This window comes from Austrofundulus limnaeus, unplaced genomic scaffold (assembly GCF_001266775.1).
Source record: "Austrofundulus limnaeus strain Quisiro unplaced genomic scaffold, Austrofundulus_limnaeus-1.0 Scaffold10, whole genome shotgun sequence".
Lineage (NCBI taxonomy): Eukaryota > Metazoa > Chordata > Actinopteri > Cyprinodontiformes > Rivulidae > Austrofundulus > Austrofundulus limnaeus.
In genome coordinates this window covers 2894437-2921941 of record NW_013952412.1, presented here as the reverse complement: position 1 = coordinate 2921941, position 27505 = coordinate 2894437, and the positions used below count along the sequence as shown (strand labels likewise).

General features: G+C 38.8%; 3 protein-coding genes across 4 annotated transcripts in view; 2 read left to right on the top strand and 1 right to left on the bottom strand.

Moving 5' to 3' along the window:
* Positions 1-3792: 3792 nt before the first annotated feature.
* dna2 (DNA replication helicase/nuclease 2) lies at positions 3793-17617 on the top strand. 2 transcript variants are annotated; one of them, XM_014001847.1, is made up of 25 exons: positions 3793-4075; positions 5051-5116; positions 5447-6290; positions 7132-7234; positions 7320-7469; positions 7618-7801; positions 7910-8058; positions 8250-8372; positions 8465-8711; positions 8794-8908; positions 10443-10599; positions 10724-10915; positions 10982-11224; positions 11322-11432; positions 11520-11629; positions 12707-12816; positions 12909-13037; positions 13139-13231; positions 13314-13507; positions 13585-13674; positions 15160-15373; positions 15468-15557; positions 15632-15817; positions 16194-16340; positions 16439-17617. In XM_014001847.1, the coding sequence occupies exons 1-25, from the start codon at positions 4046-4048 to the stop codon at positions 16490-16492; spliced, it is 4131 nt and encodes a 1376-aa protein (XP_013857301.1). In that variant the 5' UTR covers positions 3793-4045; the 3' UTR covers positions 16493-17617. The 2 variants fall into 2 exon arrangements, with proteins under 2 accessions (XP_013857301.1, XP_013857302.1); XM_014001848.1 differs by lacking the exon at positions 3793-4075 and adding an exon at positions 4832-4844.
* Positions 17618-17680: 63 nt separating this feature from the next.
* LOC106513158 (phenazine biosynthesis-like domain-containing protein 1) lies at positions 17681-25454 on the bottom strand. The gene is made up of 10 exons (XM_014001849.1): positions 25290-25454; positions 24020-24119; positions 20991-21089; positions 20707-20816; positions 20018-20047; positions 19834-19922; positions 19615-19706; positions 19406-19489; positions 19269-19331; positions 17681-17873 (listed from the first exon to the last, which is right to left on the bottom strand). The coding sequence occupies exons 1-10, from the start codon at positions 25371-25373 to the stop codon at positions 17761-17763; spliced, it is 864 nt and encodes a 287-aa protein (XP_013857303.1). The 5' UTR covers positions 25374-25454; the 3' UTR covers positions 17681-17760.
* Positions 25455-26296: 842 nt separating this feature from the next.
* Positions 26297-27505, top strand: part of hnrnph3 (heterogeneous nuclear ribonucleoprotein H3 (2H9)) — a 7322-nt gene continuing 6113 nt past the window's right edge. Inside the window, exons 1-2 of the mRNA XM_014001846.1 lie at positions 26297-26369; positions 27176-27264. Coding sequence (XP_013857300.1) covers positions 26368-26369; positions 27176-27264 — 91 coding nt within the window. The 5' untranslated portion in view covers positions 26297-26367. The remainder of the gene's footprint in view (positions 26370-27175; positions 27265-27505) is intronic.

The following is a 27505-nucleotide window of genomic DNA, read 5'->3' as shown; positions in this document are numbered from 1 at the left end:
CATCGTTCATGAAAGTGTTTAGTTTGAAAACTTCACGTTCAGATTGCAAACTTGTTTTCCACCTGTTAGATATTAATAAAACTTACTCTTTGGTCTCACCAACCCAAAGCATAAGAAACAAACTAGACTTAAATTAAATATATTGTTGAGTTTTTCACATTAGAAATACAATATTAATTGATTTATGCAGAAGAAACTTGGAAATTTTGTCTTATTTCTGAAAAATTCGATTTTAAAAATGATCTCTTTTAGTATGAGTGCTTAAGATAGATTAAAGAAGTAATAATCTCACCTCTGAAGACAAAATGTTCCTTTAACTCCTTTAATAAACATTGTATTATTACAGCCTGTGTGGTGAAATGTCATGTTTAATTCTTAACAACAAGCCAGAGGTGATCATCATCGAGCTGCTACAAGGTCGCCTTGTTTTCTTACAGAGCTGATCTGTTTTCTGTGACAATTATGAGGAATTAACATTAGAATTGTAAATTATTTTGTTTTCTGCTACTTTTTTGTTGCTCAAGGTCTTGATAATGAACTGGGGGGGACAAAAAGAATTTCTTTTTAAACACCGCATTTCATTTTTCTTGTCAGTTTTTAGTTTGAAGAATGCTTAAAATCAGCTATTTAATCAATATTTGTGTGTGAAAACTGACTTGTTGGAATTTATACTTGCAAAGCAACTCATTTTAAAACAGTCTCACCTGAAGTTCGTAGATTAAAGCCAAGAATTTATTTCCTCTCTTTTAGCTCAAACTAAAATTAATGTGCCTGTAACAAATTGTTGTGATGTTTTCATGATTTAAAGCAAAAATAATCTGATGGCATCTTTTTGCTTTGTTGCATCATAAATTTACCTTTTTAGACATGAAAGGAGAAACTCGTTTTCAGAAAGAAAAAAAAGAACAACTTTGACTTTTTCATTGAAGCTAAAATTGAAAAGTTGCCCTGTGGACTCCTACAAGTTGAAAGTGCAGACTTTGAACTATTGAGCGTTTTGTTTGACACACACACACACACACACACACACCTGGGCTGGTTTCAAAAGCTCAGCCATTATTCTGTAGAGAGATCAAAAGGTCACACAGGTGCTTAGTTGAACGTGTGCCGATAATGAGTCTACAAAGGACCAATTACCCTCCTGTCTTTGCATCTGTCTCTTTTGTCCCTTTATAATTATCTCATTTGGCCGTGACCTTTCATGAGAAACCGATGTGAAGCTYGCTGCTGAGAGAATGAAAACACTGCAGAGGAATGGACGAATGAAAGAGTCAACAGGGTGGCGGGGTCAAGATGTGTTATGAGCACGGGAACAGACTGAGGACTGTGACATTTCATATTCTTAAAGGGAGAAAATATAATGTTGATAATGTGGGAGAGAAGCTGTGATTCCTGTGAGCWGCAGCAGCTTCCTCATTCTGACAAGATGAAAGAGTTCAAGCAGCACCGCCCTGGAAGCTCTGCAGTCAATTCATCATCAAACGATTTAAAGTCACATAAAACTCAAACCTTTTCAAGTGCTAAGGCTCAAACCCACAGAGTTTTAACAAAACTGACATCTTGAGAAACATCACAGAGATTAGACCTGAGATTAGGCCTGAGAAGTGGAATAAATCAGGAGAATCTAAGCATTTTGTGGAACTAATAGACCAATTTCCGCAATCTAAAGTACAASAAATTAGGATTTGCTGGATAATTATCAGGATTGAACCTACCTTAAGTAATCTTTTCGTGCTTAAACACAGAAAGTAAAGTTTATGTCAGTAATGGGAATTTTAGATTAATGTCATGAAGCAACAATAACATGTCTTTTTTTTACTGACAGTTCTGTTTTCAACCTTTAGTGATGTGATTTGTAAGGCTGCTTAAAAACATAATAAAAAATAACCATTGTGACGTCAACTGCTGTTTTACCATCTCTATTTCAATTACCTTTTTTATGAAAAATTGTTATTTTGTTTGAATTTCTGCACTTGTACACTATGTTGCAGAAATGTGTTTTAATATTGCTGATTGGTGTATTTTATAAAGTAGACGTATTATTTAAATTGAACTTGAAAGTTTGCTTCAGAAAAAATCTTCTAAAATGCTGCTCTGAGAACTGAACAAAAAGGAATTGACTAAAACAAATGGGAAAACAGCTTAAAGAAGACAGTAATATCAAACATAAAAACAATGAATTAATATTTAATGTCAGATTATGGGGAGATTTTAGCACCTGTAAGCTGAGAACAAGAGAGTTCTTGTTTTTGTCACTAAAAGAATAAAACAAACACATTACATGACCTGATGGAGGAAATGTTTGTTTTAAAGCTGAAAGATGAGACACGAGTTCATCACTGCTGTTTCATCAAAATGTTGCTTTGCTGATTTGGTGTGGCTGATGCTTGAAATAAAGTTTACRTTGTGGTTGTCCTGCTCTTTGTCCTGCTGTGTGTTGGGCCCCCCACCGGTGTGTTATTGTCAGACCCCCAGAGACATAGTAGACTTTAATTCTTATGTCTAAACAGACACACGTGTGTTTCTGGGCCTCTGCAATCGCCTGACACACAACAACAACAGAGGAGTAATGGCATCACGTATCACTGCACATTGGTGAATAAAAWAAAATCAACCATGAATAATTGTCAGAAATCAAACCTTATCTTTACTGCTGCAGCTGTGATTGCAGCAACTTTAACTCGTTTAGATGCAGTGATAGGGAGTGTAATTATAGCACAAATAAACCACACCACTATCTCCAGTTACCTTTTAGAAGACAAGTAGTAATAATGRGATTGTAAATATCTGAAAGGCAGGTTTCTCCTGGAAATAATTCTTTTTAAATATCCACAATGTTCATTTTAGATAAAAAGAATGAATTTATGGATACACGGAGTCAAAGACTAACTGTTGTATGAATAAATCAGTTTACCACAGATGCTGACTTCTGTTGGTGGTAACTGGATGTTTGCTGCCCTCTTTTGGTCAAGATCTGTAAAACCAAACTGGGGATGTAATTTAAATTGTTTAAATAATGCGGGGTAAGGTCTGTGCCATTCCAGGGGTCCTGCGTGTGTCAGATGTTTAGATGTTCCAAAGCTTTTTCAACATTTCACTGGGTTCTGCAAAGGCCTGATAAATGACTCATTCACTGGAATCAGTGGTGTTGAAGCAGGCAAGCAGGTGGATCAGAGTCTGACACATGGCTTGGTTCAAAAACATTTTGTTTTCCCTGAATGATCAACCAACCATGGCCCTAAACATTGAAGAACACATTATAACCATCAAAACATTTATGCATACAGAGAATCCACTCACACAGTTTTTAAGAAGGTTCACATCAAGGTTCTGGCTGATTAATCATAAAAAAAAACATGGAACTACTTAGTACAACCAATACAAGTTTATTGTAGCTATTATATATATATATGTATATGTGTGTGTGTGTGTGTGTGTGTGTGTGTGTGTGTGAAAATAAGTTTTTTGTTTTTTTTTTTTTCAAATAATACAAGTTGAGTGATGCTGTTGGGAGGCAGAATTCGCTAAATAATGACTAGATCATTGTTAAACTGATTAAACATTTAGCAAGTTAACAAATGTTCCAACACACTTGCTAAGTCAAAACTGTTTTCTTGCAGCTTTTTGAGAAAATTGTTTTTAGCTGGGCGGGTAATTTTTTTTTTGCCTACACAACCGGTTCATGCCGGGCGAAAACGAAAAGGAGCGGACCATCATTACCGGAACTTGTGCTACGCAACTTCCGTTCCGCGAAGCAAGAAAATTTGGCGCCGTTGACTTTTAATTAAACACGGAGGGATTCACCTGCGATAATATTGAGGAGATGGATATTAGAGTTGAATTAGTCCGGTGGTTTTTGTTTTTGTTTTACTCGCTGTTGTAACGTTTGTTGTTGTTTTTGTTGTTGTTTACGAAGAGCAGAGATGCGGAACAACGCTGAGTTCCACGGTCACCGAGAAGACTTAACAACACGACCTGTCTGCCAAAAATCAGCTCTTTAAAAACAAAATTTCCTTCATCAGCCTGCAGTTTACCCAGATCCACAATGAACAGAACCAAAATGAAGACGAACAAAGTGAGTTTATTTATTATTATTTATTAAATATCCTGTGTCTGCACCATCTTTCTGTATTTGCTTCAGCTTTTGAGGGTAATGTTTTTCTATATTGTTTCTATGGACCCCAGAAACTGTTCTCAACACACAGCGTTTCTTAATTATTGATATGTACATTGTTTATAAGGATGGTTTATGTTGCATTCTTATGTMATTGCAGCCAAAAACAGAGACAATCATTTTTCATRMRACCAGAGTCTCAAAATGCATCTTTGTTTTTCATGTTTATGTAGTACAGTGGTTCCCAACCCTGGTCCTCAACTACTCCTATCCAGCATGTTTTACTTGTTTCCCTGCTCTTCAGCAGGTCTTCAGAAGATTGTTAATCACTCATTCATCCAAAACCAGGTGTCAAATCAGGGAAAYATCTAAACATGCAGGGAAGCAGTCCTTGAGGACCAGGGTTGAGAATCACTGCTATAATACATGTTTTTTTGATTTATTAATTACAAATAAATGGCAAAGAATCAATGGCTTCCAGAGGCAATACTAAAAAACATAAAACCAAGTCAATATTAAATTTTGAAAATGTCTCATCAAGCTCAGAGAAGCTCTTGAGGTGTTGGTCAACATTGAAAGCAGTGATTTTTAGATGTTTCCCTGATTTGACACCCCTGGTTTGAATGGATGAGTGATTAACAATTTTCTGAAGACCTGCTGAAGAGCAGGGAAACAAGTAAAACATGCTGGATGGGGTACTTGAGGACCAGGGTTGGGAACCACTGATGCAGTATATCACCACACTTTTTTAGCTGGTGTTTCTTTCTTTTTTTTTTCTTTTATATCAAAAACACCATAATACAGGGCAAAAATATGATATGTCRTTAGGTTGTTGGTTTATGTAGCTCATAAGTTTTTGACACGTTTTACTATTTAACAAAGTTTTAATGAATTTAATTTAATATTTGAATTAATATACTTGTATTTTATTGTCAGGCACCTGCAGGGAAATCTGGAGGCCAGCAGAGCATTTCTTCGTTCTTTGTCTCCCGAAACCAAAAGGTGAGCCTTCTAATTATTAATTTAAATATTTTTCCCCTTCCCTTGTATCTTTTAGCTGGATTATTGATTATTTTTGTTAAGTGAAAGTTTTGTGACATAGCTGGCAATGCACATATTCTATCTATAAAGCAGAAAGCTCAAGGTCTTTTGACTAAGTCACTGGTTTAAATTAAATAAACTCAAAACACAAAAATATATATTCTCATTCATACAAATACCTGTTTTGTTTTCTTTAATGTAAACATTTTTATATTGTTACAGTGGCGTAGAAAATACAAATATATACATTTTCAACAAAAAAATGTTTTCATCATCCTGTGTTTCTTGTAGGCTTCAATATCTTCAACAAAAGTGACCATCGCAAGCGACGTTCTCACCAAGTCTGAGGTTTGGATCAAAGGTGGTGAGAAACTAAACTCCCCATCAAAGAGGAGCGTCCTCGGTGATCTTGAGAACCTCCTTCCCTCGTCTCCGGACCTCCTCCTCTCGGTGCCTGAAACCCCCAACAGTCAGATCAGGCTCTCCTCCCCCGAAGAGGAGGTGGCGTGTCGATTGAAGTTCGGCCAGCTGTCCCCCGTCTGCCGCAGTCCCAGCTCTAAAGGTCCAAAACTAAGGCATGTACTGACAAAGAATGGAGAAAGAACCAAGAAAGAGCACCAATCGTCTGGACCTTTGAAGAGACTCTTCAGTCCTCCTGAGGAATCTCACAGTGCAAAAAGAGTGAAAAGTTCACCTAAACGTGTGAACAGCTCCACAGTTGGCAGCCTGAAGGTGGTGAAGCCTCTTACTGACCCTGTGAAGACCCCTCAGCTCTGCAGCGGCCAGCTGGATGGCCCGTCTGAGAGTTTGGTGGGTCAGAGTCGAGGTAAAACAGAGGACCTGCCCATCAGCAGAAACATGGCTATCGCCCACTCGACGGATAAACAGAGAGAACTTCGAGAAGAAGATGCAGAATGTGGTTTTACTGTGATAACAGAGCTGAAAGCAGCTGAGCCACAAACCAGCAAAGACCTGCAGAGCTGCCCGGATAAGAACATTTCTACTGTCACCACTTGTGCAGCCAAGCATGGATCCGGAGGAGAGCATGTCCTGAAGGGAAAAGAAACCACAAAAACCCTAGAAACAGATGGAGACGGGGGCAACAAGACCTCTTCAGATCAGGAGCACACTACAGGTATGCCCTGTCACTGAGAAGACTTTATGATTTGACWGTTGTGCATAAATTTAATGACAACAGACATGAGAGCCAAGCAAAGGTTGAAAACATTCAGTCAAATCACTACAGCAGRTGTCAAACTCAAGGCCCGTGGGCCAAATGTAGCTCACAACGGCATTTTATGTGGCCCGTAAGAGCTTCAACAATGTATTATTCTTAAAGTGTGCTGCTTTAAAAACAGCACTGACCATAAACTACATCTCCCAAAATGCATGTCAATTATTTTACCTGCAAAATGATGGCATCCCACCTCTAGGTGCACTGGGTTCAAARGTAGCCASCAGCATTTCCATTTAGCTTCATTTTTTATGGYTACTTTTGCTGTGGACCAGTTGTTCTGGAAAGTGGGAATTTTCCACTTACARGTTGTAAATTTAAACTGGAAYGCCCCTGCAGTGGGAATTCCCTGTCAGAAAGTGGGAGAGTTCAGAATTCAAGATGGCTGCCACTCACCACAACTCAACAAAGTCTCATACTTTTACTTTTAATAGTATTTCTGTAGTATTTATTTCACATTTAGTCAGTCGTACATGTAGTACTTTCAGTGTTTATAAGAGGATGCGTTAAAACACTGTTTCTATGCAGGAAATACCAGGTAGAGCTCAGTTATTGTTCGAGCCGAGGAACSTGACGTTTCGTGTTTAGTCAAAGTTAAAYRCAAAACGTCAATTAATTACAACTGGCCCTTTGAGGGCATCATGTGGCCCCCAGTGAACATGAGTTTAACACCCATTCACTACAGTATATCACCTTTTGTGTATCATTTTAACTTTTTCATMTCAAAATCATGATAATACAGGAGTGACGCCTGCGTGTCCCATAGAAGACGGKTTTGACGAGAGCTGGTTTACAGAGCAAATGGACGATAAAGAAGACCTCGAGGAGAAACCTATAAAACCTCTGTAAGAAACTCCTCTGGCTCATCAAGTGTTGTTGTTTTAATCGAGAAAACTTTATGTGACACAAGTAGTTTTTTTGTTGCTGCAGTAAGGTACCAGACCACGTGATTCTTTCTGGGGGCCTGAACAACCGTTATCTGGTTGTGGACGTAGAGGAGAGACCCGGGTACAAAACCCTGATCATCTCCTGCTCCAAGTCTCTGCATCTAACTGAGACGTGTCTGCTGAAAGATGGATGGTAGTTCTGCTTTTTTTATTATTAAAAAGTCACATTATTTTCCTGCAACCAGAGTCTCTGTATGCATCTCTTTTCTTTTTCTTGTTTAGTCTTTAATTTGTCTCTATTCATGTAAAAGTATTTATTTTTTGCTCTGGTTGTTTTTCAGGGAGACTACGCCGGTCTGTCGAGGTGATGTGGTCCATCTGGAGGGTCTCCCTGAAGGTGGAACCTGGTTAGTTGACAGGGAGCAGGGTTTCCTGGTTTTATCGCCCGACAGCCTCGTCTCAGGAACGAGCATCTCCAGCTCCATCCGCTGCATGAGGCGAGCCGTCCTGGGAGATCTGTTCAAGGTGAAAGAGCTCAACGTTAATCACTCTCCAGTAGGAAATATACCAGGACAAAACTCCCTAAAATTATTGTTGTTTTAACTTTTTTTTTTCTTCCTTTCATGAAAGCAGAGTTTTGACGGTGGCTCCAAGCAAATGCTCAACGGCACCATGGTCCACGAAGTCTTCCAGAGAGCAGCTGCAGCTAAAGATTTTTCTTTGCAGAAACTTTCCACGCTGACTGAAGACGCCCTGCACAGTCCTCGTTACCTTGGAGACATGTAGGTGTTTACATCAAGCAAAATGCAGCGACTTTGACTGCAATGTTGAGTTGAAAGTTAGAGCTTAACCAGTCAGAATGAAAATGAAATTGCATGAAACTTTCTATWTTGATCGAGCTGTTAATCTGAACATGTAGGAGTTGTACACTTACTGTAATATTTCTTCTCCACTCTGTTATCTGTGTTTTCAGGTACACTTTAGGTGTGAGTCAGGAAGAAATGAGGCAAGAACTGAATGAATATCTGCCCTCACTTGAACACTGGGCTAATGAATACCTCTGCTCCTCAACGCCAAAACCAATCAGTCTGAAAACGTAGGTTTAAGTGTTTCATCAATGCTCATTTTTAAAAGATGRTCAGAGTTTTAGCTCCTTATTGAAGCGTTGACGGTCTGTCTCTGCCTCAGTCCCAGGAACAGCAGAGCTCCGAGCAGAAACCAGGACTCCACTATGGTTTTCACGGTGACGGAGTTGGTGGATATAGAGGAGAACATCTGGTCCCCCAGGTTTGGCCTCAAAGGGAAAATTGACGTGACRGCAAAAGTTCGAATCCAGAGTCCGCGAAACCGCAGCCTCTTGCCTCMCGTAGAGAAAACTGTTCCTCTGGAGCTAAAAACTGGAAGAGAGTCRAACTCTATAGAACATCGCAGTCAGGTTGGTGGGTCGTCACTGATCATTTGTTTTTTTAAATCAGCTTAAAAAGCAGTTTTACTCATGTGTGTGTTTCTGTGTGAAGGTGATTCTTTATACTCTGATGAGCATGGAACGATACAGTCCTGACGTCGGCCTGCTGCTTTATCTCAAGACTGGTAACGTGCATCCTGTAGCAGCCAGCCACATGGACCACCGAGGTACCAACAGTCATTTATCCGTCTAAATTTCTAAACATGAGAAAAACAGCCTCACTCTTAAATTACAGCAGATGGAGCTTCAGATGTTTCGCTAACCGTGAATATGTTTGCGTTGAAATCTCCATTTAAAATTCAGTGTTTGTCACGTACACAGCTGAAAACATGTTTCCTTGAGCAATGAAATTTCTACTTTGCCTGGCCTTCATTGTGGACAGCACAGAGAGAAACCTTACATTTACAAAAAAAATATTAACGACTAAGAGAAAATCAAACATTCTGTTTAAAGGAGACATATCCTGCTTTTAAATCCTTTTTCCACATTTAAATCATTCAGTTGTAGTCTATGTAAAGTGGAACTGCAATGCTTTGGTCTGAATTCCTCCTTATTGTAACTCCACAAGCCCCTCTTTCACCCCTTTTTCTGAGGTGTATCTCAGATCAACTCATGTTGAGGCTACCTCTTTAAAACCAAACAAAGCACTTCAAACTCCTCCAGCTTCCAGAGCAGTCCATTCTAGTTTCATAGAGGGGTTTATGACTATATAGCAGCACAGAAACAATTTATTTACAATTTAAAATGTCACTAACAGAAGACTTGTCCATCCAGCCTTACATGTTGGAGCCAGAGTCTGACCCAGAGTGAAAATGAAGATGACCAAATTGTAGTTAGAAAGTCCAGATCTTATTTAGGAGTTCATAAAACATCATAGAAAATGAAGAAAATTGAACAGGTTGAAAAATATGATCCAAGCAGAATATAAAATATCTACGCACCACTTCTAAAGTACACAAAAAAAATATATTTAACCCCAAAAATGTGGTGTTTGCATGATATGTCTTTTTTTAAGAGTCTGATGGCACTTGAGAAGAAGTTCTTAAATCTAGAGGTCCTGCATTTCTTACTTTATTATCTCCAGAGGGAGGAAGTGTGGATAGTCATGATGTGGGTGCGTGTGGTCCTAGAGGATGATGGTTTCTGTGAATGTTAAATTAAAATTTGTACTTAGTACTTGTCTAAGTCGGTGTTTTTCAACCCTGGTCCTCAAGGCACACTGGCCTGCATGATGTTTCCCTGCTTTGACACACCTGATTCAGATGATTAACAGGCTTTTGTTGAACTGCAATCAGTTATCAACTGAAATCAGCTGTGTTGAAGCAGGGACACACCTAAAACAAGCAGGGCAGTGTGCTTTGAGGACCGGGGTTGAAAAAAACACTGGTCTAAGTAACTGTTGGTAGTATTCACATTAAACTATTTTAACACCTGGACTAATTTGAGAAGTTTTTGAATATAWTAAGAAAAATATTTGGTCAAATCTCAACAAATCATCTTCTCTGATCCAGATATTTACAGTTCCTCTGTTACTGTTTCAATAGTTCAACTCCTGCTGTGCAGGTGGAAAAAATATACTTTTATTTGAAGTAAACTTAAAGTTTTGTACTTTTTGCACAATTAAAGATAAAAAGAAAATCTTTATTGAATGGTTGTACTATGATGAAGGGACTATAATTATTTATTTATTTATTTGTTCAGAGTTGCTGAAACTGAGGAACACTTTGGTTCATCACATCAACTACTGTGTGAAGAAATCTGCAGACCAGAGTCGCCTCTCCAAACTCCCTGAGATTCTGACAGACAGGCAACCCTGCAAGTACTGCCCACAAAGGCTGAACTGTGCTTTATACCAGAGGTAAAATAATAATAATAGTAATAGTCCATGGGAACCACGAGTATCAGAAACATTAAGGAGCTAAATTCYYCACTTGTTTCCTGTCAGTTCAGTCTCAACATGGACCTTATATTTTTTTTCTCAGAGTGGTGGACGTGAGCTCTGCAGATGTCACTGAGGAGGTTGTTCRTACCTTCCTACAGCAGGAGACCGCTCACCTGACTCTGTCACACCTCAACTACTTTTCTCACTGGCTGCTGCTCTGCTGTCTGGAGGCGTCGACCATGGAAGCCCGAAACGGCAGGAAGCGAGTTTGGCTGCAGTCGGTTGAAGAGAGGTACCTCACGGAGCCGGGAGCTTGTTCTTCCTCGTTGCTTCAGTTCTGATCGTGTTCTGGTTTCAGTGAGAAGAGCGGCAGCTGTGTGGGGAATCTGAAGCTCAGCGGCCCGGTGACTCTGCAGTCTGAAGGCGTCTTCTTCCATCGCTTCCTGCGCTGTGATGTTGCTCCATCCCAGGGCCTGACCAGCTGTGGTCTGACCAGCGGGGACCGCGTTGCCGTCAGCGGCCAGGAAAGTCGTTTTACCGGCCTGGCGACAGGACACCTCTGTGAGGTCAACAGATCGTCAGTCAGCTGCACTCTGGACAGGTCGGAACAGATTCACGTGGTTTAGAAATATTTGAAATGCTTCGTTCGTTTTTTATTTTAAGAGCTCAGCTGAATCTTTGTGTTGGTGTTTTAAAAGAGATCTGTCAAAGTTCAGCCACGTGTTGTTCCGAGTGGACGGCGACGGAGGGGTGGGCCTCGGCACTCACCTCAGTAATCTCTCCAGACTTATGGAGAACTGCCAGGACAGGTATGATGGTGCAGATGCACGATGGTTTTGCACGTTCTAGTTGTGCAGAAGATTTGACTTTAAAGTGTTTTATTCTCTAACGTGCAGCGAGCGTCTCAGGGAGCTGGTTGTTGACCTTCGACTTCCTGAGTTTATCACCACCCTGAGTTCTGTTCTGCCCATAGAGGCTAAAGACACGGTGGCCAACATCCTCAAAGGTAATTGAGACCTGTGTTTGTGTTTTACATTGTTCTCCTAAACGAGCCGGTTTCATGTTTTAAATAAGCAGCTTAATGATGATTCTGAACTTCTGAGACTGGCTTTGTTTCTGGTTTCATACAGTTATAARAGCAGCAAGTGTGCATCAGCAAAGACTCAGCCAATTGCACTGACCTTTAAAGGGATCCCCGATTAGTTGTAACATTAGACTTTATTTGATAAACATATTTTAACTGCAAAAATACTGTAGACTGTTTAGCTTTTATAATTTTTAAACTAAAAGGTTAAAAATGTATTACACGGACGGAGCCATTTTATTTACACGCAAAGCATTCTGGGACATGGATAGGTCCTCGGTGTGAGCAAGCTATATCCACCCTGAAGGTTAATCTTGGACAATATCTGATGATCGACTCTTTTAAATGAAACCAGAGAGCGTTGACAGAGAGGAGAAGGTAGAAATGACTCAGCCTGTAACTGAAAATATGGATGGAGGACAACAGAGCTGCTTCATGGAAGAAGAACCTCAGCTTAGCCTGTTAGCTTTAGCGCCGATGCTATCATCATATGTATTAACTCAGCGCTACACACTCTCCTCTCGTCACTGAGGTCCTCCATCCACAAGACAGAGAGGGGAACACAAATGACCCAGACTGCAACTGAAAATATGGATGGAGGACCTCAGTTTAGCTTATTAATTTGTCGCGYTAGCACTGAGCTAATACATATAAGGCTATGTAGCGTCAGCGCTAGCGCAAAGRCTAACAGGCTAAGCTGAGGAACCTGAAAATGTAGTTAGGCCATTTTGAACAAATTTGACTTAATCCTCATTTCGATATGATGGGTCACAAATAAAGGTGGATTTAGATATAAATTATAATTTTTTGGACCCATCAAAGATTTTAAACACATGCCTGAAATTGTTACTCTGATGCTAATATTTGAGTTTTATTTCATTTTTAATCGATGACACAAAAAATTGTTACCATTTTCACAGTTTTTTTTTCTTCATATGAAGTCTTCACTTGTATTAAGTCTGCTGTGGTGTATTAATGTTCATCTGTCTATTTGTTTAGGTCTCAACAGACCCCAGAAACAGGCCATGAAGAAGGTGCTGTTATCTAAAGACTACACTCTGATTGTTGGGATGCCTGGCACCGGCAAAACCACCACCATCTGCACCCTGGTGACCCTCAAACAAAGCTTTAAATGATCTGCCTTTTGTAAGACCAACACCTTTTGCTTACGTCTCCACTGTAAATACTTTTTATATTTAAGGTCCGGATTCTGCACGCGTGTGGGCATAGTGTGTTGCTGACCAGTTACACTCACTCTGCTGTTGACAACATCCTGCTGAAGCTGAAACGTTTCCGGGTCGGCTTTCTGCGTCTGGGACAAGGCCAGAAGGTCCGCCGCGCTCCACAGGCTCTGGATTTTATTTTTATAGTTATATATTTTTATAAAAGTGCATTTAGAAGTGCTTATTCTTCTTTATCACATTCATTCAGGTTCATCCTGACATCCAGCCGTACACAGAGGAAAGCATGAGGAAGCAGGGCATTCACACTCTGTCAGAGCTGGAGCAGCTTTATAATAAAGAAGTAAGGAGCTCACATGAGTGATATTATTACAATAACTTGTTGAAATGAGTTGAAATATTGAATTTGTCACCTGATGTTTTAGCTGGTCGTAGCCACCACCTGTATGGGCATCAAGCACCCGATCTTCACACGCCGACGTTTTGACTTCTGCATCGTAGACGAGGCGTCGCAGATCAGCCAGCCCATCTGTCTCGGACCACTTTTCTTTGCCAGGAGATTCGTTCTGGTGGGAGACCATCAGCAGCTGCCGCCCATCGTTCAAAACCAGGAAGCAAAGTCAGAACTCTGTTCTTAAATGATGATGTAGAGGTTCTAACAGGGGTAAAAGAAATAAGTTTGTTTTTCTCCTTCAGGTCGCTCGGGATGGATGAAAGTCTGTTTAAACGCCTGGAGCTCCACAGTGAGGCGGTGGTTCAACTTAATGTGCAGTATCGGATGAACAGGTAAATATATTTACTTCCTGAAATGAAACTGGACACTTCAGCAGCTGGAACTTTTTTTAATATGAGCTTTATCATTCAGACCAGTAAACGAGGACATTTAAAAAACTCTCACTAAAATTCATCCAACTTAACTATTGCTAAAACTTTGGAGGCCTCTAGATCAGTGATTCCCAACCAGGGGTACGTGTACCCCTTGGGGTACGCGAGCATATTACAGGGGGTACATGAAAGAATTTCCCAGGTGTGTAAAAAAAAATAAAAATAGGACTGAGATTTGTAGGGCCCCATGATTTCCGTAATGCAGAAAATGCAGACAGAATCACGTAATTAACACAAAATGGAATCCAGTATAAAATGCAGAATCTCATGCTGCGTTCACACCGAACGCGATTTCAGCTTCAAAATCGCAGCCAACTCTCAAGTTGGTCGCTTGTGCACTTTGAGGTCAGACGCAGGTCAGCTCTTGAAGCGCTGCACGGCAACAGCCTCCCCGCCCCTCCCTCCTCTGTCGGGCTCTGTTTAATGTCGGACAAGGAAGTGGCTTTGCTTTATTTACGGAGAGCAAGAGCATGTCACGCTCATCAGATAATTAATTCATAATTAATTCACCAGATAATTCAGAGACATTCTGAGTTTCATCACCCAGGAGCTGCGGGAGAGGCTCACAGCTCGCTTTCAGGACTATTTTTGTCCCGAGTCCAGTCTGATGAGTCGCTGCCATGCATTGGTGCGGATATCTCTGTCAGGACATCGACTGCAGGCACTCGATTTCAGCTAAAGAGCTCCTCTCTGTCTGTTTCAGGTTAGTGGACATCATTCAGTAAACTGTCCCGTCGGGAAATATGTTGCTACGTCACACAGTGGAGTCTCTCTGGTTGGTTGACGCAGCGCGTCAAGCTGCAAAAGTTCAGATTTTCTAACTTCAGCGATTTGCTCATCAAGCACGTCGAACGCTCAGATCGTTCAAATCGTTCAAATTGCGCTGCTCTAATCGCGCTTGAGGCGCCGCAGCATTTCCCGACGCTGCTTGAAGCGCGTCCACCATARACTTTGYATGTAAACCTGATGCTCCTGATGCTGAAATCGCGTTTGGTGTGAACGCAGCATCAGAATTTGCTCATTTGGGTGGGTTTCTGATGTATTTTGGACGCTGCTGCTTCCTGCACCTGCCACAACTTGGTTTATTTAATTACTTATTCACTTTCAAGGCAGCATATTTGTCTTTGTTTGATTTGAGTTGAAAAGAATAAAATGCTTGAGAATTAAATGTTCTAGGGGGTTAAATAAACACTTTAAATTTAATAATCAATTGTACATTTTAGTTTTGGAGAATCGTCATTAAGTTTGACAGAGGGGTACTAGTGGTATGACAAAATGGCTCGGGGTACACAAGTCTAAAAAGGTTGGGAACTGCTGCTCTAGATTATGGTGAAAACAATAAAACTGTAATTTTTATTTATTAATTTTTTTAATTTATATTTCCAGACAGATAATGTCTTTGAGTAACTCTCTGATGTACGACGGGCGGTTAGAGTGTGGATCAGAGCGGACGGCCACAGCTCTGCTCACGCTGCCCTTCCTGCTCTCCGTCCAGTCTGAGCTGGATTCTTACACTCAGTCCTGCCCTGACCTGGACTTGTCCTGGATACAGGCCACACTGCAGCCTAGCAATCCTGTCTGCTTCCTGGACTGCTCACTGGTTTGTAGAGTATAGAATATACAAGTAGAGTTGGTTTTTAAAAGCTTTTCTCAGTTAAACAGCGTCTGAACGTAGAGCTCGTTGGTTCCTGCAGGTCCCGGCTCTGGAGTCGATGGAGCAGGGAGGCGTGAGCAATCGCACGGAAGCTGCGCTCATACACATGCTGCTTTCTCTTCTGATAAAGGTTTATTTGCCTACAGATTAATATCATCTGTGTTATTTCTGCTTCATATCCTTGTTTATGTTCCCTCTTTTCAGGCTGGGTGTAAGCCCAGSGATGTTGGCGTCATCGCGCCCTACAGGCAGCAGTTAAAGAGCATCTCTGCTCTGCTGCAGCCTCCTGCGTTCACCGGTGTGGAGGTGAACACTGTGGACCGGTACCAGGGACGAGACAAGAGTTTGATTATTCTGTCGTTTGTCAGGAGCACCGCGGAGGAAGGAAACGTAAGTGTCTCTGTTCCCGTCGTCTTTTTTTTATCTGCTCTCGTATATGCGTGAATAGGGATCGATCATTGTGCTAAATAATATTATCGCTTATCGTAATAACTTCAGAGACAATTTCTTGTCCAGTAAAATTCATGGTAGCAAGTCTAGTCTGAACTCCAAATGATGATCTCATTTCTTTGAAATTTTTTATATCAGATCCTAACATTAAGCAATGATTCCATTAATTATTGTACTTTTAAATGTTATTTCTATTCTTACAGTTCCTGCCTTTTATCTCTTATGTCTAAATTTTCAGAATATTTAAAAAAAACTTTTGGTAAAATGAAGTAAACGACATTAAAACTGATTAGTTGGAGTTCCTGTCTTTTCACAGTTGGGGGAGTTGTTGAAGGATTGGCGTCGCCTGAATGTGGCCATCACCAGAGCTAAGCACAAGCTGCTGATGGTGGGCTCGGCCACAACGCTGCGACGCTACTCACCTGTGGAGAAGTTACTCAACCACCTGCAGCAGGACAACATGATATCCTTTGAGTTAACGTTTCATACTTAACATTCGTTTCTGAGTGCAGATATCTTTAACAAAAAAGAAAAAGTATTTTTCCTGAACTCTGTCTTCACATAATCCAGCTCCCACCAGCTGCCCACAAGGCCTTACCCAGCATGCCCCTGTAAAAGAAGTCACACTCCACCGGTCACATGTTGGTCTCACAGTGAAGCTGAGGTTCTTTTATGGATTGTCTAAATAAGATAAAATGTTTAAAAAAAATTAGAATAATTACTAAATCGCCAGGAGGCCTTTTAAAGACTAGAATAATTTTAAATTGGCACAAAAACGAAACAAAACGCATCAGAGCAAATTTAATTTTGTTTCATAAAACTAAAATATTTCAAATAATCTCTGAGCCATTCCATGTTAAAAAGGTACTTAAAATAATTATCCATCTTCTGTAGTCTCGTTCAAAACTCATCTTTTTGCTTCCTTTGTTTTTATCAGGTGTGAAACTTCAGCCTCATGTTGTTAATGGTTTTTTTTATTATCAAAGTGCTTCAGTTTTAAATTTGCCATTTCATGACGCAAAACAAGCTACTGATTTTCAAAACAAAAGAAAAGTTTTATTAAATTTAACTGTTTAAATGACACTGATCAACTAGAGCTGGCTCAATGCACTGCAGGTATTTTAGTTGTGATTGATACTTTCCTCACCKCAAACATCAGTAAAATTTAAACAACCTTTAAGTTATTCTTACTTAGACCAGATAAGCTCATCATTTTAATGACTGTTTGTTTGAGTTGTATGAAAAAGTCTAAACCATTCATTCCTCTGCCAGAAATATTTGTTTCCAAATGTTTCCTCCACTTAAAGAACTTGGCTACTGTGCTTTGTAACAGAAGACTRGAGTATTTGTTACATCAGGAACTGAACTGAAATGTGTGCATTACCACTTTGGTCTAAACCTGACCCTGTAAAATAAACTTTAATTAAATATAATTTCTGTGATTACAAGCTGGAAAAGCAGAAACTAAAGTGAAACCAGTTTGTGTAACTTTCCTTCTTTTCCAGATCAACTGTGCAGCAAGTAAAACATTTTGTAATAATTTCTAACAGAACAATAACTGCATTCCAAATGTTGGTGTTTGATTGTTTTGATTCTCCAACTAGAAAGCTGTGATTCCATTTTTTGGTCTGTTTCTTCACAACCTTTTTTTTATTATTGTTTTTGATATTGTGACTGTTTTGTAGTTTAATGTGAATAAATAATATTGATCCATAAAATAAAGTGTGCTATGTTCTTGTACCTTTTGTTGCACTTTAATTTAAATGTGGTGTTTCTGTTAGATTGACCAGTCTCTGCAGGAGATTATCTTTACCTTTTTTAAAATTGTTTCATTTATTTCGGTTTCATTCAATACATGAGGACTTTCTGAATTGTTTTATTTCTTATAGTCTGATTATTCCCTGCAGCACAGTGACGACTTCTCCTGCGATGTTGATCCTTCCATCGTCTCGCACTTCAAGTTCCAGTTCCCCGCCTCGGCTGGAGCACTGGTAAGCTGCACAAACCAGAGGAAGYAACACGTTTTTTATTCTTATCAAGTAAAATATTTAATAGCTATTAAAAAAGKTTATATAATGAATTCAGTCATACAAAAAGCCATTATTTTTGTGTATATTAAAACAATTTGTTTTTAAAAAGTTTGATTTTACAAAGTTAGACAAATGTGGATGTAAACAACAATTTTCATTATTTAAAATAAAAAATAACCATAATACTTTGTACTTCAGCAAACTTGAGTAATTGCTTTCTAGATGAGCTTCAAAGTTTTTTTTAAGATTTCAAGTCGTTCGAGTCGTCAGTGACTTGTTTTTGCACAGCTCCAAGTTCCCACCTGTGYTTAAATCAGGTCAAGGTCTGGACTTGAAACCATTGCAACAGAATTTTTGCCCCTCATCTGTTTTGTAATTCTTCAGATAATTTAGTGGTTGTCTGTTTCTAGGTCAGGTTCAGTGATTCCCAACCGGGAGGGTGGGGGAGGAATAACCTTGTCTGCTCAGAGGTTGTGAAAATATAATTGTATTTTTACATAAAAATCACCAAAACAAGTCCATTTGAATTATTAAAACTCTGTAAAATTTTAGTTTTCCTTTTCCATATAAAAGTTTGTAGCTGTTTACCTATTTTTTTTTTTTTTATTTTGCTAAAGGTTGAACACCTCGTTGGGAGGAATGGAGTACTGAGGGTGGGGGCGGGGCTTAGTTTGGCTTGGAGCTAATGGGCGGCTTTAAAGAACAAAAGTTAGAAACCTCTAGTTGCTAAACAAGTTCAAMTCACCCTGCTGTATCCATGCTCAACAGATGACACCTTCACTTTGGTTTTCTCTGTTCAACAGATGCTGTTTTTCTTCTTTCAGCTCTTTAAAACTAACCAGACGGGTTTATTGTATTTAGTTTTTTTACTTTCATGAACTTCATTTAAAAAAGGTAATATGTCTGTAGAGTGAGACGTACCTCAGGATTAGTTTTTCTATTTGTGAATTACAGATAAGCTGTTTTCTGGGGCAGGTCTTGAATGTTGGTAGAAACATCTGTTTCTGCAGAATGTTAAATTCCCCAAAATGGCTTTCTGACCTTTCCTAGACTGATGGACAACAGATGTTTTTAATCTCTGACAGATGTGATTAAAACCCCCGAATGCTTCAGACCTGTTAAAGTGTTTTTCTAGAACTGCGCACACTGAGCAATTATCWGTTAATCAATGCATTTGATTGAGGAATTAGTGGCTGTAAATTACTCAAACAGTTTTTTTTTAAACATTTTGGCTGTAGTTTTGTACTGAAGTTGRGTTTATTTCATTTTAAGATGTTAAGACCTGATATTTTTGCAACGTATCATTTTTTAAATGTAAATTTCTAGAATAGAAGAGGTTGTTTTCCAAATGAATTRCATACCCAGCATCTTCTTTTTTCCAAGTTCTTTTGACCAGTAGCTTCCCAGGACTGTGTGTGCAGAACCTACCAGAACAGAAAAATGCATTCGTAGGATTATCATGTTCTCGTAGAAGCAGCTATGATGATGATCGTCTCACCAGTAACTGGATCCTCTGGGATCCCAACCCAGGGAGCAAAGTTTCTGGAGTAGAAGTCATATCCTGGCTGACAATCCGGTGACCCTGTCRAAACCATTGGAAGGAAAAGCTGTGATGTGACTCAAGTCCAAACAGTTCTGTTTAAAACTAACGTGGAAAGACTTTCAACACCAGTCCAACATACGATACTTTAAAAGGATTATGGTTACCTTTCATGGTGACGATTAATGCTTTGATTTGTCCRTCTGTCTCCACGCTCAGGAGAGCTGCAGGGTCAACATTCAGACCGGTTAATGCAGACCTAAAGGTTACACGCACACAGTTTAGTGCTTTTTGAGARAGGTCAAACGTTTGTCCGACTTTGGAAGAAAAGGATYATTTTCTCCAAATCGGAGCTTTTACTGCGAGTGTGAGGAAATGTGACGGACCTGTCGCAGCTGTCAGACAGACGAATTATGAGCTTCTTCATAGTCGTGCTCAGAAAAACGCCTTGAATCGGGAGGTTTCCAACTGCAGCCTGTATTGCACATGACATCACACACTGACTGTAACTACACAGAGAAATATCCATGTAGGTGAGCTTTTGACGTGTAAACAAATTAAATTTCTTACTTTTATAATGTCTTTGAAGTTCTCGGGATCCTAAGATTAAAAAAAGCTAGTTTTAGATAGACTAACTTTAATAATCCTCAGAAATTAGTTTGTCACAGCAGCAGGAAATGCAAAAAGAGGTGAAAAATAAAAGACTACACAACTAGTTCAAAAACAGGTGCACAAAAACAAAAGAAATGGGTGCAAACATTACACGGCGTAATGTGAAGGTGCAAAACCAAAACGGTGTCAGACTTTCAAGAACCTGCAGTTAAAATTTGATAGAATAAACTCCAGCTGATCAACGTGGGTGTGCAGGTACGTCCTACAGAAACCATGTCAGGAGGCAGATATAGATGGAACAGTGAGGTTGGCATCATCTTCAGATGGTCTACAGTTTCGTGGAGTGAGGTCATCCACGATCCTGTCCTCTGGAAGATCTGAAGCATCACGTTGCAGAAGTGATCTGAGCCTCCCAAAAGTAGAGTCACCTCATTATAATAGAATTTACATTTATTTTAGGTTTCCAATTCTAATTTAGCACATAGCCTACTCCTTGGAAYCTGCACAAATGGTGATATTTCAACTACAGTTTTAAATGGCAGAAAAAAAGCGTCAAATTCTTTAAACTCAACCATACTTCAAGATAAAATAAAGAGTGTTTTTGCATCTTTTTTTTTCCCCTGCTGTGTTTCTGGTTTGATCTGTACCTGCTGGGTGGGAGGATTCAGAGGGAAGTCCATGATGTAYCCATCCTTTTTCTGGGTAACCGTCAGGTCTCCACTCTTGGTCTCAAACACCAACCTTGGATTAACGTTCTCTGATGGAGAACACATGATAAACACATGTTAAAAACAAATTCACGACGAATTCTTCATCTGTTTTAAATTTCAGTAATAATACATCTTGTTTCTTTAGAGTGGTAATTTTACTGCTTCTAGACACAATAATGGTTGCAGACATTTATACAGCCTCCTCAGTATTTGAGTCTTACTTTTATACTGGAACAGCACTGCTGCAGAGGCCAGAGTGGCGTGACCGCACAAATTCACTTCAGTTGTTGGCGTGAACCATCTGAGGCGAAACCTCGAACCTGTTAATTACATCATTTTTTTTCTTTCAACATACAATATTTATGAATCAGCATTGGAAAAAGAGGGTACCTTTTAAAAAGTGCAATAAATAGTTAGCTGTAGCAAAACCTCACTGAGTTTAGGAACTCATTAGCCTTGAAGGAGCACTACAGAAATCAGGATCTGTGTATCTTTTATTATAATACATTTTAAATCAAAATAAACTTTTAAATTAATGATTCAGTGCTGCAAAACAAACAAATTTAAAAGATAATACTTATTTTATTTATTGCAGTGCTCCCTCTACCATCATCAGGTGATTATACAGGTGCTGGTCATAAAATTAGAATATCATGAAAAAGTAGATTTATTTCAGTAATTCCATTTAAAAAGTGAAACTTGTATATTATATTCATACATTACATACAAACTCATATATTTCAAATGTTTATTTCGTTTAATTTTGATGATTACAAATGAYAACAAATGAAAATCTCAAATTCAGCATATCAGAAAATTAGAATHTTACTGAAGACCAATAAAAACAAAGGATTTATAKAAATGTTGGCCAACTGAAAAGTATGAACATGAAAAGTATGAGCATGTACAGCACTCAGTATTTAGTTGGGGCTCCTTTGGCCTGTATTACTGCAGCAATGCGGCGTGGCATGGAGTCGATCAGTCTGTGGCACTGCTCAGGTGTTATGATAGCCCAGGTTGCTCTAATAGTGGCTTTTAGCTCTTCTGAATTGTTGGGTCTGGTGTATTGCATCTTCTTCTTCACAATACCCCATAGATTTTCTATGGGGTTAAGGTCAGGAGAGTTTGCTGGCCAATTAAGAACAGGGATACCATGGTCCTTCAACCAGGTACTGGTAGCTTTGGCACTGTGTGCAGGTGCCAAGTCCTGTTGGAAAATGAAATCTGCATCTCCAAAAAGTTGGTCAGCAGCAGGAAACATGAAGTGCTCTAAAACTTCCTGGTATGTGGCTGCGTTGACCCTGGACCTCAGAAAACACAATGGACCAACACCAGCAGATGACATGGCACCCCAAACCATCACTGACTGTGGAAACTTTACACTGGACTTCAAGCAACGTGGATGAAGTGCCTCTCTTCTTTTCCTCCAGACTCTGGGACCTTGATTTCCAAAGGAAATGCAAAATTTACTTTCATCAGAGAACATGACTTTGGACCACTCACCAGCAGTCCAGTCCTGTTTCTCTGTAGCCCAGGCAAGACGCTTCTGACGCTGTCTGTGGTTCAAGAGTGGCTTGACACAAGGAATGCGACAGCAGAAACCCATGTCTTTCATACGTCTGTGTGTGGTGGTTCTTGAAGCACTCACTCCAGCTGCATTCCACTCTTTGTGAATCTCCCCCACATTTTTGAATGGGTTTTGTTTCACAATCCTCTCCAGGGTGCGGTTATCTCTCTTGCTTGTACATTTTTTTCGACCACATCTTTTCCTTCCCTTCGCCTCTCTATTAATGTGCTTGGACACAGAGCTCTGTGAACAGCCAGCCTCTTTAACGATGACCTTTTGTGTCTTGCCCTCCTTGTGCAARGTGTCGATGGTCGTCTTTTGGACAACTGTCAAGTCAGCAGTCTTCCCCATGATTGTGTAGCCTATAGAACTAGACTGAAAGACCATTTAAAGGCCTTTGCAGGGGGTTTGAGTTAATTAGCTGATTAGAGTGTGGTACCAGGTGCCATCCATTTTGAACCTTTTCACAAGATTCTAATTTTCTGATATGCTGAATTTGAGATTTTCATTTGTTGTCATTCGTAATCATCAAAATTAAACGAAATAAACATTTGAAATATATGAGTTTGTATGTAATGTATGAATATAATATACAAGTTTCACTTTTTAAATGGAATTACTGAAATAAATCTACTTTTTCATGATATTCTAATTTTATGACCAGCACCTGTATGCAAAATGCTGGTGCCAGAAAGTCCTGCAGTGGTTTAATAAATAATTAAGTATCATCTGGTTCTTAATTGTACTTCAGTTCAGGAGGTGTGTGGAACATTAAGATCCCTAAGAGGAGACATGACAGAAAATAAGTGAGAACCACTGCTTTAAAATTGTTTTAAACACTGAAAAGGCAAATTAAGTTAAAGTATTCTCAGCTGCAAAAACTCCAAAATGTTTGGACAACAATAAAAAATGTTTTTCACCTACACAACTGATTTGTTGTGATTTGTAAGCATTTTGTCAGTCTCTAAAACATGATTAAATTTGCAGTTGTAAAAACTGGATATGAATTAGAATATTTGCAAACATTGTTTATCTGTTTACTGTGATCTAAGTCTTAATATTATACTCATTTTCACATAATGCAAAGTTGTTTCTATGTTGCATAAAGAACAATTCAGCACACCAATGTGTCATTAAGACTAATGAGCAGATGATGTAACTGTAACTCAGTAATGTTGCCTCTAAGACCATATTTTTGTCAGTGGTGAAAAATGTCTGCACCTAAACGTGATGCACTTGACTGTCTTATTTATTTATTTATTTTGGTACTTTGTGGTTTCGTTTACATTTTTTAGCTTTATATTTAACTGTTACAGCTTTATTCTCTTATTACATGTAAGATACGTTTTATTGGTGGGTAATAAAATAAATGATTAAACCACCTTTGGTTTGGTTAAAGCAGATGTTTCAGGTGTCTAAAACACTTCATTTAGTTACACTAACAAACCTCACATTTAATCCTTAGAGTCTAATGATTTAACCTACAAATATTCTGTCATTGAAACTGCTCCTTTTTTTTATCTAATAAAATCCATGTTTTTTGTAGAAATTGTAGGTTTGTCACATGGTGTGAAATAGAAACATTGAATCACTCTTATGAATTGCTTTATAAACACTAAATGTGCATTGTTTAAATCCTTGATTTAGCAAACACCTGAGTGTGGTGGATTAAATTATCGTTACCAGTTGTGAACGTGTCTGATGGGTTGATCGTGGTGATGAAAGCTGTTTCTGACAGGTTCATCTCTGCTGCTATCTTCTGGTACAGATCATCATTCAACTCCTGTTAGAAATAACACACGTTCATGGAGCTGCCATCTTTTTTTTACAGCAAACGCTCTGACTGTGTGACACCTTTTACATGTTTGAACTTTTCTGCTTTCAATATTTAACCACATCCTATGAAAGTTAAAGGACTGACATATACATGKTTAAAAAGTTAAAATTATTTAAATATTACGCCTGTAATTAATGAATCTCGATTGATTGCATGTTTATCAAAAAGACACGTTAAACACAAAAAGCACAGATTTTTATGTAAGTATGCAACATAACTGGCGAACATGGTAATGTTAATAAATGTAAAAGTTACAACTTTGTATGAATCATACTGTGATAAAAATGGAAGTTTACGATTAAAAATGCATTTAAAAATATTAAATATATTTTATTATAGTAATATTAAAAATTGCATTTATTTTATAGTTTTCACGGTGCTCCGTGGTTCTTGAGTGGAATAAAGAAACTGGACAGCGTGGATTTTTGACCCACTGTTCATTATGGGGATAAAATAAACAACCATGGGTAGCCCTTGGGTTAGGGTTAGGTCAGGTTTGTACCGAGGTTAGTTTAAGGGGTCAGGATTATAAATGACCACCAGTAAATTAAAAGAMGTCAATGCAAAGTCCCCATGAGGATAGAACAACGCGTGTGTGTTGCCAGCAGGGGCCCCCCAACAAAAAGCGGGAAGAAAATTTGGAGGTCGTCGTGTTATTTTCTTGCTCTTACAATAAAAAGCTGTGGAATAAATTCCTTCTGACACAATTTACACGCGACGTTCTTCTCCACGGTGTTACCACCTGGATGTTTTTAATATCCTGCACAACAAAGAAAGAACCGAGCGCTCCTTTGTTTCTTTATTGCGAAAACCTTAACTCTGATAAACAAACTGCGCGCAGGCTGTTTGACAAAGCTGCAACACTGCACCAAGTGCAGAAAATGCGATTAACTATTATTGTTTTTTTTYTTCCTGTAATTAATTAATCGTAGTCTAATTAACGCGTTAAAATCTCATACCTTTGTTTTAATTCCAAACAGCTGGTTGTGTAATCTATAAAACAATTTGTTTTTGTTTTTTTACTATGAGTTCAAGCTTCTTTTTTAAGGCAAGCTTTATTCATTGTGAGGGGCTCCTTTGTTCACGCACAGCCCACTGTAATCAAATGTTACTCACGTGCACTAGTGGACAGACAGCCGCAGGATTTCCTTTGAAGGGTAAATTTGTGAAGGAATCCAATGTAAACACAGGAATCTCCATTGTTTTTTAGGCTCGAGCTAAAGGCGTGTGCAACGTGGTGTGGAAGTGGGTCAAGTCTTGTGACAGTGAACTTTCAACCCCCTACCTCCTCCTCCTCCCCCGCCTCCTTATTTTTCTCTGAGTTCAGTTCAGACAAAAAGTGCTGAGTGCGATCTGTTTGTTTATGACACGCTGATTGGGCAGTTATAAAGTTTTCAATGAAAAAGGTCATCTAATAATAAGAAACTGTAGTTAGAGTAAATGAGACCGTGCCAATGTTTTAATTAAACCCCCAATGTCAACATGGCAGGTCGTTTTTTGCAGTTTAAAATATGGCAGGCCGTTGGCGCATATAATTCATAAATCTGCCAGGTCGTTACGGATGATCAAAAGTTWTAGCAGGCCAGTGTTACATATATTTTATGGCAGAAGGTTACATATAAGGAGCAAACATTATTCTAATCTGTTAATCTAATCTTGAACGTTAGTGCCGCCCCCCACGCCCACTCAGTTGTGATCTTCACCTCAACAGTACACTGCAATGTGTAAAACTGAGAAAGGAGAGGAGTCAGGACAAAAACCTGAAAAAACTTCCAGAATGTCTGAAAAATATTAACAATGACCACTTAAAAATGCAAAAAGTCAGTCTCATTAAGGAAAAAGTTGGGGGGGGGGGGATGATTAAAAACATTTATATACAGCACTGTRAATAGATTTACACAAAAACAGTGTATGTTATGCCATATTTTTTAAAATGCATTGTTTCACAACATAAATATTTGCAAGATTAGAATAYTGTTTCGTTCATTTATTTGTTTGTTTTTGCTTTGATGTGATCTAATGTCTGTATTGGTTATTATATTTCACAAAAAAAAAAAAAAGACATGCTGCGTTTTTGCTTCACGCATCTTCTCGTGAAATCTCGCGAGAGTTAACMTGAGCGCGTTTTGTTTCCTGACTGTAACCCGACCTGAGACGCTGGAGAAGGAGCAGACTGGGATAAAGAAGCTACTACATGTAAAATAATGTTTTTAATCCTCCCCCTTGCGTTTTAATAATGAATAACATGTTTCTGCGTGGCAGTGTGTTTTGATAATGTGTTACGAAGCTGGATCGTTAGCTTGCGAATTAGTTTGTTTTGTACGTTTGACCGCTGTGTCTGTGGCCTGCTACGCTAACTGTGCTAATGCTGTAGAGCTAACATTTTGACTGAAGAAAAACAGTAGAAATTATTTTGCTAAAATAATATCGTAAGTCAAGATCGAGGTTGACAAATGTTCTTATTTGTGTGTATTAACAAATAGATAACCTATTTTAAAGGCATGGTTTGGAATTATGTTTGGAGTTTAAAGGTTATCTGCGGTTTCGTTAGCTTACGAACAACACTCGATACTGATACAGCTCATCTGAACCGTTGATAGCTGCTCAAATTAAATTGTTTTCTGGAGTAATACTTTCGTTTAAACACAGCATGTGTCTGTGACAATTGTTTCTGCAGCAATAAACACTGCTTGCCGTCATTTATGTTTTGTATATAAATAATTGTTTGTGTCAGGATAATTTATTTTGCGTCAAAGCTAAACAACAACTTAATAAATGTTAAAATGTAAGGGTCGGGAGAATATCAAATTAAAAGATAATACAAAAATAATTCTGTTAACACTGATCCCCACCCCCAGATATAAGTGGGGAGCCATATTGACCAGAATATTTTTTGACCGTTTTAATTAACTCTGGCATGAGTGAGGCAGTCTGTGTCAGGGTGTATGGAGAATTATATTATTGTATTTTCTGCTTTTCTTGTGCTTTCTKGTGGCAGAAAGGATGTCATCAAATGAAGAAGATTATGTGGTCCGGATCAGAGGACTTCCCTGGAATTGCACACAGGAAGAGGTGGCCAGTTTCTTCTCCGGTACAACAAACTTACACTTTTTTATCATTTAAATTTAAAATTAATGTTAGTGAATAGTGATAACAATAATCCTAACAGTTGCTAGTTGAAATTCCAGATTACCATATTGCCTGTCTTCAAAAGCCGGGTCTTTTGCCATTTAAAGCAACCCCAAAATAAAATGTACATTTTTTTTCTTAACAATATACTAAAAATTATGATTGGTAGGGAGGTATACATTAATAAGTGCTCTCTCTCTCTC